The 18,889-nt window shown below is 44.9% G+C and overlaps 1 protein-coding gene across 1 annotated transcript in view; it reads right to left on the reverse strand.

The window, feature by feature from the left end:
- LOC138299705 (dehydrogenase/reductase SDR family member 4-like) overlaps nt 1-18,337 on the reverse strand; it is a 45,223-nt gene extending 26,886 nt beyond the window's left edge. Inside the window, exons 1-4 of the mRNA XM_069238204.1 lie at nt 18,203-18,337; nt 11,892-12,086; nt 9,831-10,008; nt 9,383-9,484 (exon numbers count right to left, since the gene is read on the reverse strand). Coding sequence (XP_069094305.1) covers nt 9,383-9,484; nt 9,831-10,008; nt 11,892-12,025 — 414 coding nt within the window. The 5' untranslated portion in view covers nt 12,026-12,086; nt 18,203-18,337. The remainder of the gene's footprint in view (nt 1-9,382; nt 9,485-9,830; nt 10,009-11,891; nt 12,087-18,202) is intronic.
- Between the last annotated feature and the right edge of the window lie 552 nt (nt 18,338-18,889).

Below are 18,889 nucleotides of genomic sequence, written 5' to 3' on the forward strand. Positions count from 1 at the left end.
AAAACTTCAGGTAGAAAGGAGCGCTGACCATCTAACTGCAAAATATATGAAAGACAGAGCGGGACAAAGAATACAGGTTCTGACAAAGTGAGTGCCAAACCAGTATCCCTCGCAACTGAGATCAATTGGAAGGTGGATTATGTGGTACGCAGGTAATGGAGTCAGGAGAGGCTGGTGCCGAGACTGGAGCAGTTGTTAATAAATAATCTCCAAGCAGCTGCCATATATCTTTGGGTCTAGAGGTTATTAATTGAAAAGGAGGTATACATTTCAGAGTTCGCATCACAGTATGACATGTCCTGCAGCCATGCAGAGATAGTGGGAAGTGCAAGACTGTCCCAATGCAGCACCAACTGCCTTTTAGCCAAGAGTAGCACGAAGGTGGCGAGCCGCCTCAAGTCGTTGGGGATTTTAACTTACACTCTGACACTGTGCAAAATAATGAGGCTTAAAATTGTAACAATTCTTACATCTGCAGTTAACCACCAGTGCTACTCAGACTGAAGCCAACACACTGGATTTAATATTTGGCCATCTATGTGAGCTTCATTTTAACAGTACATTACCACTGATCTGGAATGATCATAAAATAATTACATTTCAAATTAATTCTAAACACACAGTGCCTGTGTCTAAAATCACGTCTTGAGACCAGTTAGGGCCTGGCCAAAACTTAAAATGAACGCCTGGAACACTTTTTTGCAAAGTTACATCTCCTTATCTGTCTCCCATGATCCTGATTCTGAAATCAAATGGGCTGAAAAGTAGATAGCCACGACTTTAGACACTCATTCCTGTCAGGCTCACTGAAGCTAAACATAAAAAAACCTTCAGCTCTTTAGTACACTAAGACCTTGTGATGCACCAAGCTAGAGTGCAAGAAATTGGAATGATCATGAAAGAAATATAATACCCTGGATAGCAGCCAATTACATAAAAATCAACTACAGCAATACAAAAAGATGGTCTACAATACCAAGGCAATCTACTTTCACAATCAGATCTCTAATGTAAAAAACTCTACAAGAGAATTGTTTGCTGTATAAAGAAAGCCTGCCCCCTTGCCCTCAGCAACAATATATCACACTGTTCCCTCACAGGTGACATGCAGCAACATATCCAACTTTCTTCAGCATAAAATTACAAAACTGTTACATAACCTGGGGTAAGGGGGCATAAACAATTATCCTAGACAGGCAAATACCACAAGGCCAAAACGGCTTCACCTGAGCTGATCAATGACATTTTTTCTGTGATCAGCTCAGCCTCTCCACTAGACATATGTCCAGTAACTGTAGGAAAGTACCGTCTCTCTTGGCATGTTACCCCCAATTTTACATGTATGTCAGTATGTTTTTGCCTGTCTCACTGGGATCCTGGACCCCAGTGCTCATAGTTTGTGGCCTAAATGTGTATGCCTGTGTAGTGCCTAACTGTGTCACGGAGGCTCTGCTAATCAGAACCTCAGTGCTCATGCTCTCTCTGCCTTTAAATTTGCCACTATAGGCTAGTGACCAATTTTACTAATTTTAATTGGCATATTGGAACACCATTATAATTCCCTAGCATATGGTACCTAGGAAACCAGGGTATTGGGGTTCCAGGAGATCCCTATAGGCTGCAGCATTTCTTTTGCCACCCACTGGGAGCTCAGACAAACCTTTACACAGGACTGCCATAGCAGCCTGGGTGAAATAACGCACACGTTATTTCACAGCCATTTTCTCTGCACTTAAGTAACTTATAAGTCACCTATATGTCTAACATTCACTTGCTGAAGGTTAGGTGCAAAGTTACTAAGTGTGAAGGCACCCTTGCACTAGCAAAGGTGCCCCACATAGTTCAGGGCCATTGCCCCGGACTTTGTGAGTGCGAGAACACCATACACGTGTGCACTACATATAGGTCAATACCTATATGTAGCTTCACAATGGTAACTCAGAATATGGCCATGTAACATGTCTAAGATCATGGGATTGACCCCCTATGCCAAATCTGGTATTGGGGAGCCAATTCCATGCATCCTGGGGGCTCCACTATGGATCCCCAGTACTGCCAAACCAGCGCTCTGGGGTTTTCTCTGCAGCTACAGCTGCAGCTGCAGCTGCTGCCAAACCACAGACAGGGTTCTGCCCTCCCGGGGTCTGGGCAGTCCAGTCCCGGGAAGGCAGAACAAAGCATTTCCTCTGAGAGCTCTCTCTTTGGAAATAGGTGTTAAAGGCTGGGGAGAGGTAGCCTTTCCCAGCCTCTGGAAATGCTTTGAAGGGCACAGATGGTGCCCTCCTTGCATAAGCCAGTCTACACCGGTTTAGGGAACCCCCAGTCCCTGCTCTGGCGCGAAACTGGACAAAGGAAAGGGGAGTGACCGCTCACCTGTCCATCACCACCCCAGTTGTGGTGCCCAGAGCTCCTCCAGTGTGTCTGAGACCTCTGCCATCTTGTTTCTAGAGGTATGGGGGCACTCTGGAGGCCTCTGAGTGGCCAGTGCCAGCAGGTGACGTCAGAGACCCCTCCTGATAGGTGCATACCTGGCTAGGTGGCCAATCCTCCTCTGAGGGCTATTTAGGGTCTCTCCAGTGGGCTTTTCCTCAGATTACAACTTGCAAGAATTCATCAGGGGTCCTCTGCACTTCTCTCTCCGACTTCTGCCAAGGATCGACCGCTGACTGCTCCAGGACTCCTGCAAAACTGCAACAAAGTAGCCAGAAGACTACCAGCGACATTGTAGCGCCTAATCCTGCCGGCTTTTTCAACTGTTTCGTGGTGGTGCATGCTCTGGGGGCTGCCTGCCTTCACCCTGCACTGAAAGCCACAAAGAAATCTCCTGTGGGTCGACGGAATCTTCCCCCTGCTCCAGCAGGCACCAAACTTCAGCATCATCCTGAAGAGCCTGGCCCCTGGAACACAGGTGGTGGACCCAAGTGACCCAGACTGTCCAGTGGTCCAACTGTCCAAATTTGGAGGAGGTAAGTCCTTGTCTGTCCTCCCCAGAGAGCAATCCTGTGCTCCGCATGATCTGCAGCTACAAGGGCTTCTGTGCACATTTTCAAGAAATCCTGCATGCACAGCCGAGCCTAGGTCCCCAGCACTCCGTCCTGCGATGCTCAGCTCCCTGAGTTGATCTCTGGTGTTGTGGGACCTCTCTTTGCAGTGTTGAGACAACCGCTGTGTTCAGACTTCCTGAACCAGTGTTCAAGGACTTCTGCGGGTGCTTCCTTCCTGTCCGAGGGCTCTCTACGTTGCTGAGGGCCCCCTCTGTCTCCTCTCCCATGTGGCGACATCCTGGTCCTTCCTGGGCACGGGCAGCACCCATTTTCTCCAAAGGCGACTCTTGCAACTAGCAACGCTTGTTTGCGGTATTTTGCCAAGGAAACAACTCTGCATCCTCCAGCACGCCGTGGGACATCTACTGCACGAAAAAGAACTTCCTACCTCCTTTCGTTGTTGCAAAACCTGCAGCTTCTTCCAACGGGAGGCAACCATTTTGCACCTTCATCCGGGGTTTAGTGGGCTCCTGCCCACCCTGGACACTTTAGTGACTCTTGGACTTGGTCCCCTTCCTTTGCAGGTCTTCAGGTCCAGGAATCCGTCTTCAGTGCTTTGCAGTCTGTTGTGGTCCTTGCAAAAACCTTTATCACGCCTTTACTGTGTTTCTGGGGAAATAGTAGTACTTTACTCCTACTTTCCAGGGTCTTGGGGTGGGATCTCCTTTACACCCTTAGTGTGTTCATACACTCCCAGCGACCCTCTACACACTACACTAGCCTAGGGATCCATTTGTGTTTCGCATTTCACTTTCTTAGTATATAGTTTGTGTTGCCCCTAGGACTATTGCATCCTATTGTGTTCTATGGTTTTTGCACTACTTTCTGACGGTTTTACTTATCTGATTTAGTTAGTTGTGTATATTTTGTATATGTTACTTACCTCCTAAGGGAGTATATCGTCTGAGATATTTTTGGCATATTGTCACTAAAATAAATTATCTTTATTTTTTTAGTCACTATGAGTATTGTCTTTCTTATGATATAGCACCTATATGATTTAAGTGGTATTGCATGAGCTTTGCATGTCTCCTAGTTCAGCCTTGGCTGCTCTGCTATAGCTACCTCTATCAGCCTAAGCTGCTAGAACACAACTACACTCTACTAATAAGGGATAACTGGACCTGACATAAGGTGTAAGTACCACTGGTACCCACTACAAGCCAGGCCAGCCTCCCACAGTAACTAGCTAAAGAAAATGGCAAACACCATTGTCCCAGCACTTACTGACCTTTGTAACTTCTCTCTTCAGTGAGGTATAGTCCTCATCTCCTGGAAAAATGCACTAGTCACCCCTTTCTATTGAAGAAACTGTTGCCCGATCCTTTGATCTGGCCCAGTTATCAACTCATTTCTCTACTGCCTAGCTTTTGTAACAGCACAGAAGCTTTAGCCAACAAACATTTGATTAGCTTCCTGGAAAATCACCAACTCTTACACTCAGCACAATCTGGGTTTCAGAAAAGTTTAAAGTACAGAAACTGTGTTAGTAGACACTACTAATAGCATTGGCTCCATCTTTGATAACAGAGGCATCACTTGATTTATTGACCGCATCTGATAGCATCACATCATCTTGACTTGAATCTTACCATGCAGATGGAATGAAACTCAGTTCTCTAACTTGAAAAGGAGATAAAACATAGGTGGTCATCTTTGGAGCTCCTGTTTATGGTCCAATGGATGATTGACAGTAGAGTTGGGGGCCACTCCTAAACCCTTTAAATCAAGCTAGAAGGTTGAGAATCGTCTTCAACTCCAATCTTACCTTCAAGAACACACCAAAGCTCTCATGGTCACTTGTGTGCGTCTGCTCAGTAAGATGAAGAAGATCCTTCCCTTGGCTGCAAGGATAACTGTACTCCGAGTTCTAATATTCTCAAGGGTGAATTACCGCAATTCTTTACTATAGACTACTGAGATATCCAACTCAGCATAAAGGTACTACAAAACGCTAAAGCTCATCTGGTCTAGGAACTACAATGTAAATCACCTATTACTACCTACCTTTGCCTTCTTCATTGGTTGCTAATTGCTAAGAGGAGTCTTTTTTCAAGACACTGTGGCTTTGCCACAAGGCAAGAAACATTAACAGAATGTAATAGTATATCCTCCGTGTTTGTTTTCTATCTTCCTACCCACACACTGCGAGCTGAACCTCAACACCTGCTGTCAATCCCCAGACATACAAAAAACAAATCAGTATAGGTAGAAGTTCCTTATCAGTGTTAAAGGCCAAAGCACGGACTTCCATGCCCACATTGATCCAGACTCAATCTACGTACATTTTCAAAAAGAGCTGAAGACTTAATTGTTTATCTTAACTGTTTAATCCTTCTTGTTCAGTCACTGTCTTTTATTTCATCTAACAGAAGGGTTGGTATTGGGGAGTGCCAGTTCACCTTTTCTGAGACAACTTGCTGTGCTTTACAAATAGCAAATTCATTCATTCATTTCATTCACCACCTAGGCGCAACCCAAATAGATAGGAGAAGGTCAAATCAACAAAGAAATACAGGACCAAAAACGTATCATGCCTCTACAGGCTGAAGAACATAACTGACTAAAATGTTGATATGAATGTACTCTGAAAGTACCAGATCAATATGAGGATGTTATAGAGGTGTCAATTTTACGACCCCAAGACAGGACAATAAAAAGTAATGCAGGCTGTAGAAGAGATTGGGGATGGATGAATCCCACCCTGTTAAGAGAAACTGTTGTTAAATGATGCTAGTAAGGATAGGTTTAGGGGATAAAAAAAATCTACTTCACTTATGGCATTGATCGCAACATTGGTAAAAACTTTAAAGTGCACGACTGTCTGATCTTGAGAAATGCAAGACAAGTTCCAAGAATTAAACACATGATTAACGAAAATGCATAATTGGACTAAAAACATAGAATGCTAGCAGTCTAAATATCCCTGTGAAAAGTTACAAAATTTGGAAAGAACTGGAAATCACTTTCACACATAGTTTGCGGTCGGGAGAAATCTTCTCAGGAAGGATTGTAATCATAATCGCATTTACATAGCGCTTGCTGTCTCTGACGAGGCGCTGAAGCGTTTTATGCCATGCAGCACATTACTCCAGAGCCCAAGGTTACTGGTTAGGCCAGTGCTGTTTGGTACTGTTAGATACGCATTATTGTCCATAGACACATTGTCTATGGACATATAAACGGGATGACTAAATAGAAAACATGTTGCAATGGAATAGTGAATTATAAAGAACTATTACTGAACATTAAACACACCATAAAGGACAATGAGATGGAGAGATACATTATATTGCAATTTGTATCCAGAAATACAGAATTTACATTAGTGGTATCTTATACATCAAATGGAAACCAAGACAAATGCCACCAAAAATGCTCTGATTAGTGCGTGAACACCAGAACAGAGGACTAACGTGTGTAGGGGATTTCAATCAGATACTTTCAATCAGGTACTAACTTCAGAATTTGATATGAACTCAACGACAGATACACTTGTGGAAGGATTTTCAGGGACAAGGTAAACACATTTGCAGAAGCCAATCTCTTGCATATATGGGGACCAGGTGTGTGTAGCTCCCACACTTCTAGATGTTACATCCACAATAGCTATTAGCAAAATAGTGGCCTTGGACCATGCACTGGTGGTCTGAGACCCACAATAGGGACTGCATAAAACCAAGGCTACACTTAGCTGTCTGAAGGAGATGAACTCAATTAGAGGTCAGTTGTACACCGTACTCACTGCGAAATCCAAATGAACCCTACTACGCCTACCACGTCCCAAGGAAAAAAACAATAAGGAGACCAGAATCTTAGCAACTAGGCTAATAATAAATAAGGAGCGGATGAATATTTCTGATGTAATTAACGATTTGGGAGTCAAGACAATCACAGTATCCGAAAAGAAGATGGGGTGTATCAAATACTATAAAAACAAACTATATACCATGGAGATAAACACCCCGGGAGATATATACATTTTTCTAAAAGACGTTGACATACCACAATTGTCATCACAAGAGAAATAAACATTAGAAACCCCCACAGCCCTAGAAGAGATTGAATATGCTTTTAAGTTGCCCGCATTAAATAAAGCACTGGGTCCAGATGGTTTTATGGCCCATTTTTGCAAGAAATATGTATTGTTTTTGATACCACAACTGGCGAACCTCAACAACTCCGACAGAGAAATGAGAGCTGTAAAACCAACCATGGGGGAGGCTGGGATCTCATTGAATCATAAGGAAAGCAAAGCTAGAGAACACCACTGGGCCTAAAAGCCCATAGCCTTCTTCTATTTAGACTTTAAGCTGTTTAGCAAAACTCTAACCAAAAGATTGGAACTTTTGTTAGCAAGAGTTAGACAAATCTCTGACAATGTACATTTGACAGAAAAGGTCAACAAACAAAAAATACTGATGGGTCATTATACCTCGTGATGTCGAAAAGGTGTCTGACTGAGTACACTAACCATCCCTTAAATAGGTTCTGAATAAGACAGGTGAAGGCCTAATGATGCAAAAATATATATGGGCTAGTTATGTGGGCCCTTATTAATGGAAGCACCAAATCCTCACCTAGACTGAAACCGGGAACACGACAAAGGTGCCCCCTTTCTCTCCTGTTGTTCACCTTGTCCACTGAACAGAAGGTGAGGAAGATGGCCACAGTGCGAGAGATGCTTTTTGGGGCATACTACACAAGATTAGTTTCCTTGCATGCAACACTTTATTGACACTGACTGTGCCTGAAGAATCAATTGCATATCTATTATAAACATTGAATACATATGTGTTCATCTTTGGTTTTACTGTCAACTTGGATAATTCGGAGATGTTGAGTGTGGGCTTTACTCAACATAAGCAAGTAGCTCTTTCCACAATGGCCCCTGTTAGACCGGCAGAGCTAAATTAAGGATCTAGGCATCGGCATTACACCAATCATCCTAGGGCTTTATAGAGCAAACTGCTCTGCATTATTTGTGAAGATTAAAGCAGATATGAATAGATGGCAGTCTTTTTCCATTTCAAGTTGGGTGGGTCACCTTTTAATATGGATATACTTCACTGTCAATTGTACTTCTTCCAGGAAATACCCATAAAAATACCCAAACACGACTTACTGAACATCCAGATAGCATGTGATGCATTTATGTGAGGGAAGTAAAAAAAGACAAGAGTTTCAAAAAATGTGAATGAAACCTCAATTAGATGGAGGACTACCTAAAATCAAGACATGAAAATAGTATTTGACTGGGTGCTACAAAAAGCCGAAAAGTGCACAGTCCATATGGACAGTGCACTAATGGCAACATGTTTGTGGGATCTCATTTAGATACCACAAACAAACAGACCAGAGGTTGCCTATGTATCAGAGCTAACAAAGACCCTATTCAATGCCTGCAATAGCGTCTCCCAAAATCCCGAGATTATAACCCCCACTCCCCTCCCCACGCCCCCCTCCCCCCTAGGTATTATAACGGTGCTTTTCCAGCGGTCAAGGAAATCCATAGCTTTTAAGAGAGGCAGAACATCTGTGACCGCACTGTTAGAACTATGTTACCCATATAGGTGCAACATACCATTCGTTGATGATAGAGCCTTCCACCAATTTGAAGACATTTTAAAAGACTATTTACAGACGTTGCAATTTGTATGGGGAGTCAACATTTAATGAACAAAGTGATAAGAGATTTGCTCTGAACGATCTAACTGATTGTAATACTATAAAGGTCATCTATGTGGTATGGTGCACCTGTAACTTTCTATTTATAGGTCAGACTAAATAGAAAGTGAAAGCATGGATTTTGCTACATTGTCACAGAGTACAGTGTCATACCACAGGAGTTCCTTTGGTCGACCTCTACAACAGCAAAAACCACATCTGAGGACATGTAGTGGGAAGTGATTGTCCTGAACCTTCGTGGTAGAGATCTGGCAACAATTCTGAATATCTGCGAATGCAATTGGATGGACACCATGAACTCCACTGAGAATTGACTGAATGAATATGAGGAGTGCGGTAGGCTGGGGGTGACCACTCCCAATGGTTGACTTTTCTTTTGTATTTGTTGGAGTCTCACCCTCAGCAGGTGTCAATGTAAAACCATACCTAGATCTTCTTAGCTTTTAGGCTGCATTAGTTCAGCAGTACTTCCATTCCTGTCAGCAGGAGTCACCAAGGCTACTATCGAAGCAAGACTCCAAGCTGCTGTCACTGCTGCCTTCTGCTGTGCCCCTACAATCGCCAGAAGGAACCTTCCTTCAACAGAACTCAGAAATTCAGCTACCAAGGTTGTCAAAGTGAAAAAAGAATTTTTACTGTGTAATGCTTACCTTTTCCCACTGTTCGTCAGTGGAGTCCAATATGTTTCCAGCAAAGGGATTAACGGCAGCATTGGACACCAACAAATCTATTCCTCCAAACCGCTCCACAGCCTGAGCCAAAAAAGAAGTAAATCAGGGAATGTTTCCTACTTACTGTAACAACGGGCATACAATGGAGGGAAAGAGCTAACAGCACTTTAGGGCACGTGTGGGCAATGTAAAGGAGAAAGGAGTTGTGGGGGAGAAGCAAGTCTTTCAGATTTTAATCAGGACTCCGAGCCCCCTTATCTCAACAAGACAGGCTGGTGTCCTCATAGAAGGAGTTTACCTGGGCCACAAATTAGAAAGGAAATTACTTTGATTGACCCAGGGCAGGACTTTGATCCAAGCAGTGGGAATTAAGGGTAGTGGGTTTACGGGCACAAAGATATAGTTGTCCTAAAGCAGGTGCTCTCACCGTTGCCACCAACCTCTGCCTGTCCTCCTCCTTCCCAACATGGCACACGACACCCATAACACTCAGGTTCTCAGCCTTTAGCTCTTCCACTGTCCGGTCCACATTTGCTTTTTTGCGGCTGCTCACTACAACTTGTGCCCCATCTTGTGCCAGCCGCCGAGCGATAGCCAGTCCAATTCTGGAACAGATCAAGAAGGTTCAGTGAAGAAAGATTATGAGATGGAGAATGGGTTTCAAGCACTGGAACAACAAGAGGCTCAACAGAACAGTATTGCAGATGATTGGCAGAGTGATGTGTGGGTTTCAGTGCTGGCGTGCCAGGGGACCAGCCTTGAGGTGACTTGCTAGAGTGTTGTATCTGAATAATTGAGAACGACGCCAGAGTGGCATGTAAATCCTACTAGTGGATTAGCAGAATCTAGTTCATCAAGCTTGATTTGCATATGCAGAGCTGTGTGTGGAGATCCAGTACAATAGCAGGGGTGCTGCTGATAAAAACTGTTGTGCCTCATTTGATTTGGTGGGGTGAGGGGTCGAAAGTTAAAAGCTGGTCTTGCAGGCTAGAATTCATAAACACGGGCAAAGAGGTCTGTAGGCACGAGCACTAGAATTGCACATGCAGCTGCGTATATTTCAAGTGTGCACTGACTGATTTCTGTGCTAATCCCAGTAAGGTAGTGCAGGAAGCACTGCAGAATATGATTCAAATGAATCGAGCGAGCTGTGGGGGGGCTCCAGTACTGGATTACCAGGGAGTGCTGTTGGCCAGGGATGAGGTACTTTGGCGGAGTTGGGTGCAGGCTCCAGTACTGAAACAGGAGGTGTGCTAGAAACCCAAGTTTTGCTGCAGTGGCACAGCTGTACTGAGATTCCTGGTAGTGCAATGGCAAGAGCAGCTGCAGTGAAAAACTGAGGGACATGGTTCAAGCTAGGTGGAGATCTGGAATAGGAATGAAGCACTAATATTTCAGTGTAACTGTCAGGACAACGCCTCGCTGTACCAGAGTTGCTATCATTATTAAGTTGTAAGACTGTGTTAAGGATCTAGCCACTGATTAACCTTGCTTCCTAGTGCTTCTTCAACTGTAAGCACCCATCAACAGCGGTGACCACTCGCAAAGTACTCAAGGCTAACCGCTCACACAAGGGTATAAGCCACTGTTCGAAAGTCATTTACATCTTATATTTGAAGAACACAACTTGTTCACGTTGAGTCTTCAAAATCCCTTCTTTTCAGTATCACACGAGGCATCCATCGAGGCTCAATATGTGCCCAGTGCCATTTAACTTTTACATACAGTCCCTAGAAGTACTGCTCAGTTGACTTCAGATTGTTCTTCATCAACTTTCCAGTGACACTCAGTTATATAGTAAACGGCTGTGAGGCAACGATATCCTCAAACTTGTCCCCTGTCAACACATTATTTGTTTGTCTTCATCGATGACGCCACACTGTAACCTGGAAATCAATTCGATAACCTGAATTTGGAAGGCCTCTACCGGCATATTACCCAATCCTTAGATTTACAAATTGATTTTAGTCGGTCCTTCTACAGCAAAGCAAAGCTGAGAAAATGGTACAGACATTTCCCGCCCTTATTCAAACACTTCACTGACTGCCCATCCAGTACCCCACGTTACAGCCCGCTGTGTGATCTACAGGGTCTTACACTTTGGGTTGCCCTGCCACTCACCCACACAATTAAAGGCATCTGTAGGCGGCTTAAAACGCAAAGTCACACAAAGAACCTGTACGGAAACCTACCTCGAACCAACCGCCCGTCTAAGGCGCACCTTTCTCCCACCTTCAATAAAATCTTCAAACCCAGCTTGCTCGGTAAACATTCCACGTCTTCATACCTCCAGGTGCAGGCTTTGTATCTCGGTCTTGTTGCAATTCTTAGTCTTGCCGGAAGGTACCTACCGCCCTTGGAGTTTGTAATCGTTCACAAAAGTCCACCCCTTAGTCCTGCATATCCCCGCCACTATGTGCAGTGCTAGATCTGCACGCCGCTGTTATCCAGCCCATAAAATGAACTGCTCGAAGCACTGGCCACTCACCCATCTGTGGAGGCAGTCACCAGTGCCACCTTTCTTGCGAGAACCCCCGCAGAGGCTGCCGTGCTGCTCATTCTCGGGGCTCCGGTCTGTATGAGGTGCAGGTACCGGGATACAGTGCTCAGTGAGCGCTGCATGCTGCCCGGGCCGGGCAGTGGACTCTGCCCCGCGCTGAAGACCTTTGATTTTTGGCTTGGGCTGCAGGAAACATAATTGCAAGTCATAGATTAGAAGGGTTTAAAGAGGCCCCAGGCTTTCGTCAAGGCTGCCATGTCGCACACAGAATAAAAAACAATACATACAGCTCGGCAGGGCACCAGTCCTAAACAAGCATTTGCAATGTAATAGGTCTCCCATTTGTTAGGGTTAGAGCAATTGGCAAATTCATAACTGGACATTTCTTGCCACATACGTTGGTCAACCCTGCCTCACAATTTCATCTTTTTCCTGCCATATAATTCCAGTGGCCCGGCATATAACTAAAGCCCTTCCGTCTACCTTCTTCCTCTATCTGGAGCCAAAAAAAAAAAAAAAAGTTGCCATTTAGCATCCTAATTTATATCTGCCATGCTAATTCCAATAGAATTCCCCCAAAATGGCACAGGTTCAAGCAGTTATAATGTAATAAGGATAGACCTGCTTTAGGTCTAGAGCTCGCCCCCCACGTCCGCAGCACCACCCAGCTGTCTCGTGCCCCTGACCCCCACCCACGCTGCTGCTAGCGTGTTCGAGGCCCTGGTAAGCCTCACTTGACCCGTGTGCCGCTTTTCGCCGTCCTGCAAGTGTTTTTCCTATTTTTCAGCGCCTTGCCTCCTTGCGCTTCTGCCCCCGTTGTGCCCCTCTGATTGCTGTACCCCGATTGTATTTTGTGCCATTAGTGTATTTTTGTGACTGTTTTCAAATTGTGCCCGACTTTTTTGTGCCTTGTTTTTCTGGTTTTCGCCCCTTGGGCGCTCCCCCTTGCAGTTCTCTCCCTGCCGCTGCCTCCCTGCGGCCCGCCCCCCTCACGCCCCCATTCGCCGCTCCCTCCCGCCTCCCGCCTCCCAGCTGCTCCTCCCTCCCCCCTCCCTTCTTAATGGCTGGCGCTGCGCGTCGCGAGTGAGCGACCTCTGACCTGCTTTAGGTCTAGAGCTCGCCCCCCACGTCCGCAGCACCACCCAGCTGTCTCGTGCCCCTGACCCCCGCCCACACTGCTGCTAGCGTGTTCGAGGCCCTGGTAAGCCTCACTTGACCCGTGTGCCGCTTTTCGCCGTCCTGTAAGTGTTTTTCCTATTTTTCAGTGCCTTGCCTCCTTGCGCTTCTGCCCCGTTGTGCCCCTCTGATTGCTGTACCCCGATTGTATTTTGTGCCATTAGTGTATTTTTGTGACTGTTTTCAAATTGTGCCCGACTTATTTGTGCCTTGTTTTTTTTGTTTTCGCCCCTTGGGCGCTCCCCCTTGCAGTTCTCTCCCTGCCGCTGCCTCCCTGCGGCCCCGCCCCCATTCGCCGCTCCCTCCCGCCTCCTGCCTCCCAGCTGCTCCTCCCTCCCCCCTCCCTTCTTAATGGCTGGCGCTGCGCGTCGCGAGTGAGCGACCTCTGACCTGCTTTAGGTCTAGAGCTCGCCCCCCACGTCCGCAGCACCACCCGGCTGTCTCGTGCCCCTGACCCCCACCCACCCTGCTGCTAGCATGTTCGAGGCCCTGGAAAGCCTCACTTGACCCGTGTGCCGCTTTTCGCCGTCCTGTAAGTGTTTTTCCTATTTTTCAGCGCCTTGCCTCCTTGCGCTTCTGCCCCCGTTGTGCCCCTCTGATTGCTGTACCCCGATTGTATTTTGTGCCATTAGTGTATTTTTGTGACTGTTTTCAAATTGTGCCCGACTTTTTTGTGCCTAGTTTTTCTTGTTTTCGCCCCTTGGGCGCTCCCCCTTGCAGTTCTCTCCCTGCCGCTGCCTCCCTGCGCCCCCCCCCCCTCGCGCCCCCATTTGCCGCTCCCTCTCGCCTCCCAGCTGCTCCTCCCTCCCCCCTCCCTTCTTAATGGCTGGCGCTGCGCGTCGCGAGTGAGCGACCTCTGACCTGCTTTAGGTCGGTTCCGACTCGCAAAATGCATTTCTACATAGCATAGACGCATTTGCGACTCGCAAACGGCGATTTTCGCCGTTTGCGAGTCGCAAATTCGTTGCTACATCTGGCCCATGGTCCTGAAACCATACTGTTAACCCATAGAGGTCATAACCTCATGAAAAAAAAACAGAAGTAATGCAGTGCAATCATATACGTAGCCCCTAGAGAGCATTTTCAGGTCTAGCAGGCCTACTGCAATGATATTACAAACAAGCCCTTTCAAATAAAATTTCTCCTAGCTATAAATGAAGGTTTTAGCCATGAAAAAACTTAAAAGACATTGAATGGTGGAAGGGATTATTATTTTGGAGTCCCCACTAACATTGTGTGGGGACCCAGAGATGATGTAGACATAAAGAGCACATTGTGGTCAATGATTTGAAGTGGTCCCATTGTCTTAGGACCACCACAGGCTGCGTTATGAGCAAAAACAAAATGTAAAAGTGATGCCCTGCAAAGCATTAAGGGCCAAGTTTCCACGCCACGAATATCTTAATATGTTGATATGATTGTGATGCTTAGAACAGCCACAAAAGGACACCACAATGAAAATAGCATTTGTAAGAAACATGGTCATGTAACTACATAGTCAGCCCCTAGATAGCATAACCACATGAAAAGAAAGTGGCAAGAAGTAGTGCAGAGTAACCATATATGTAGACCCTGGAGGGCATAGTGCAGTGGTTCCCAATCTGTGCGCCGCGGCTCGCTGGTGCGCCATCAAAACTAGCCAGGGGCGCCGCACACAGTTTGGGAACCACTGAGCTATTTATAGCCCTTGGGCCAGTTCGTACAAAATAAAACTACTCAGTTGTAGCAGCTCTTTTGTAATTTTGTCCTTGAGCGCCCTCTGGTGGTTAAACACAACTAAAGGGATTCTACATTTCACAATATTTAAACAGTTATGTTATAACTACATAAAAATGAGACCTGCCCATTTTACTAGGGTTACCGTCAACCAATATTTTCCCCTTACTAAAAAACCCTATGCATGCTGTAATTAAACTACTGTTACATTTTTATTTTTTACAGTTATATATAGAATTACAATACCTTCATTGGCGTCATTCCAATTCTTTTCAGGGAGAAAAATGGATGTACTCCCTAGGCCAGGCTTACATCCCCCACCCGCCAACAAAAAGTAACATAATGGGGCCAGTGGCCAATAGATCAAGGGAGCCGTGGGTCGAAAATGTTTGGGAACCACTGGCATAGTGCATTACATATTTTCAGTGGTAGCAGGCCTAAAGCAATGATATTACAAACAAGGCCCTTAAAACACAAGCTATTCCTAGGTGGAAAGCAAAAGTTCCAGCCACAAGAATGCTTAAAAAGAGGTTGAATGGTGTAAGGAGTTATTATTTTGTGGTCCCCACCAATGTAGTGAGGGGACCCAGAGATGACCTAGACAGAAAGAGTGAATTATGCTGAACGTGTTGGTGGTGGACCCATTGTCCTAGGACAACCATAGGCTGAGTTATGGGAAAAGTTGTTTTGAAAAAGAGTACTTGCAAACCATTATGGGTCAAATTTCCAGAGTGCAGTGAGTATTGTAATATTGGCTCTCCTGCTGTGCTGGTAGAGTCACGTTCACTTTGAGGATTTCTATTTTATTTAAAGAATTTACCAGTTTCAAGTGTTTTAAGAGAAGAGCCACAAGAAATGACACTCATTAAGTAACTGTGAACAATATGACCAGCGCTTCAATACCGCCGATCGAGTTCACACCGTTGTGCCTGTTTGCACTGTGAGCGGCATGGCCGCCAAGCAGCACGACGGGAAGAGACAAAAACAAATAGTTCGCCCATGCTGAAGTATATCAGCAATAGTGTAATTATCCATGTAACAGTGACAGCCTGCAAGGCGTGACAAAAACAGCCTCAAGGCTTTTGAAAGGCAACCCCACAAACGAGTGAAAGTGATGGGCGTGACATGGGCGTGGTTAAAAGCCCACAATCTTTACTACAGGTCAAAGTGCGTGCACGCTCAACCTAAAAAAGAAGTGGGGGCACTAGCAGAGTTAGGCAGTATGCAAGTGACATCATGGTGCGTGATATCACAGAGAGTGACATCACGGTGCGTGGCATCTCATGTAACATCACAGTAAGTGGCATCGCAACCCATGTCCTCACAAGAAGTATCATCAAATCTTAAGACCTCACACAGGTTTAGCAGATCTACCATGACTACATTTGAGCGCATTATAAAATTTAACATATGAGAATTTGCATCAGGGTTGTGCCAAAAAGTGACACAATCCTGATGCAAAATCTGGGCCTCAACTTATTCATTTATTTTTTTTAAACCCTGCCACAAAGAAATTGGCAACAAGGAGAAACATGGCAATATATCTGTTCTGCGTAATGGGTTGCAAAGTCTGCATTTTAAAATATCTTATGGGGTTATCTCCAGCAAGAACTTTGAAAGAATTTGAGGGTCCATTTAAGGTACTGCAACATGAATCAGTACTGTGACATCTGCCACTAGTTTTAGTGATCAGTTAAAAGGACGACAGACTTGAATTGTGTTAGTGGTGTCAGGCACGCTACATTACCAGAACTTTAGATTAGATCCTCTCCAAATTGAGGGGGGTAGATGACTTTGTTATTGGACACTGGAATATTTCTGGAGGGACTTTCAGCTAACCCTGCATCTGAACCTCTTTGTAAGTGATTCTGAACACTTCAATGGTTAAGTCCACTTCAGTGATCTGGGTCAGTCTCACCAACATCCAAAGCACAAAATCGTATCACTTCAAAGACAAATCTTTGTGCTAGATCATTGGTGCTCGCATTTATTCAGGGTCCAAAAAGTTTGGTCTATGATGTGACCAAGGGCTGCATCGATGCCAGCAAGGTGGCAGTCAGGGTAGGAAGTCATAAGGTGGATATAGGGGATGCAAAGCATGTACTCTAGTGGCTGAATTGTACAACATGAAACCAGAATCAAAGCCGGTTTCCCCATTTGACCAAAATGATGCTACCCTAGGTAATTGTTTTATTTCACTTTCCTTCCTTTTCTTCATCACATATAAGAAGACCTCAAAATACACGACTTCAGAATGTGTACAAAACCTTCACCTATGTTTGATTTAATAAACTACAATGTTGTTTATGTATCATAGCAAATCAGGCAACTAAAAAGGTGCACCTAACAATTGACCTGCCTCTTAGTTCACTCTTGCCATTGTTTTCAGGATGAGGGCAAGCATGATTATTTTTTCATATTCATTTTTGAAAACTATCACTTCAAAAAATATACATGTTTGCTGCAAGAGATATTTAAAAACAAAGGTGTTCCTAAAGTGAAGCTGTGCATGACACCTTAGTTACTTGATTTCTTCATCTTCAATTAACATTTAAATAAATGTATGCGTTTAACATATTTGAATGTTAGTACTGAGTCGAGTAAACAGCAGCCCAGTGCAGCTGTAGAACAGGGGAAGGGGGTGCATGTAAAGGTCAGAAAGGCTGCATGAGGCCCCCTAACTGTACTTTGAGTATCACTGCGCTAGATAAAGCCCAGCAAGTCCCGAGTATCCATGAATCTAGAGAGGCACAGCCCCCATCCGATAGCTTTAGCCGTGCCACTGTAACAGTAAAGTATAATGTCGGGTAGTGAAGGCCTACAAACAAGTTTGGCGTTATATTTCTTCCCGAGAAAACGTTACTACCTTCTAGTTTATTTATATCCGCTCTTTAACTGCTCGTTTTTCCCGCCTACGAATTAAAGACATATTCTTCTTTAAAGATATGGCACGTACATCACAGTTATTTGCGTCACATTATATTTGAATTTTCAATCACCTCATAGGAAACTTAAATGTTCACCCTCAAAGAGTTTCATGTCCAAAAGAAGACACTTGGTTATCAAGTATCAAGGTCCAGGTTTATTGGGATTGTCGTCAACAAATTATAGCAGGATATAACTGTCTAGTACCCGCTAACACACGAAAATGTATCTCAGCTGACTCTCAGCCAGAGAATCTACCCTCGTTTCAACCTAATTATTCTATAAAAAAAGTGCCAGTTAGAAGACCCGCCTTGAACTTAGATTTTTTATGTACTGAAATGGACATGTAGACGTAAACTTAGTGCTGATAAGGTAGGGCTGCTATCACAAGTTCGAAAAGTCGGCAATTAAGCACATAAATGCACAGTAAATAGTAGGAAGGCACTCTCCTATCGTAAGATCGTCTTCTATCCGTTACTTACAGAGATAGGCGGTAAATTAATTCAGCCCGCTGTCCGTTGTTGACCTTTAATAAGATAATTTGGACTGTCACTTCAGTACTTCCGGGTTCACGACAGTCACTTCAATGGTTAAACATAGACTTGAAGGTTTTCGGAAGGGAGAGGATCTCGGAATGTGTAAAATGACCTAGGATTGGAGCGTTAAGGGCAGGTCTACCAATCCTAGTTCGCTATATAGAATTCTGAAGTGCTCATTGGCTGTGTAACCCGCACTTCCACACAGTGGAATAAAAATACGCTGTATATCTCTCCCGTCTTCCAAGAGAAGGTGATCGCTGAGAACAGACTGTATGCGGTGTTGTGGCGGGCTGGGTGGTACATTTGAGCAGCTGAGGGCGAGGTCTGGACAGGACCTGCAGCTGTCGCGCACGGTTCCGGCTGCTAGAAGCAGGTCAAAGTAGTTTTGCAGTGTAATGGCTAGAGTAAGTTTGAAGAAGGCATGACTACCTGAGCTTACCGTACAGCGCCCCACCCCCTTGCCTGTACTGTCCTGCCTACTTTCGTGGCGTTCAAGCCTAGTCGGTTTCCGAAATAAAGGGGTTTTCTTGGGCCGATGCAAGCAATAGTGGTGGCTTGGCCAGTGCTTCAAGTTTAGTGTACAACATTTTTTTCTTACAAGTGGCGCTGCGTGGCGTAACATCTGTTCAC

Source organism: Pleurodeles waltl, chromosome 6 (genome assembly GCF_031143425.1).
Source record: "Pleurodeles waltl isolate 20211129_DDA chromosome 6, aPleWal1.hap1.20221129, whole genome shotgun sequence".
NCBI lineage: Eukaryota > Metazoa > Chordata > Amphibia > Caudata > Salamandridae > Pleurodeles > Pleurodeles waltl.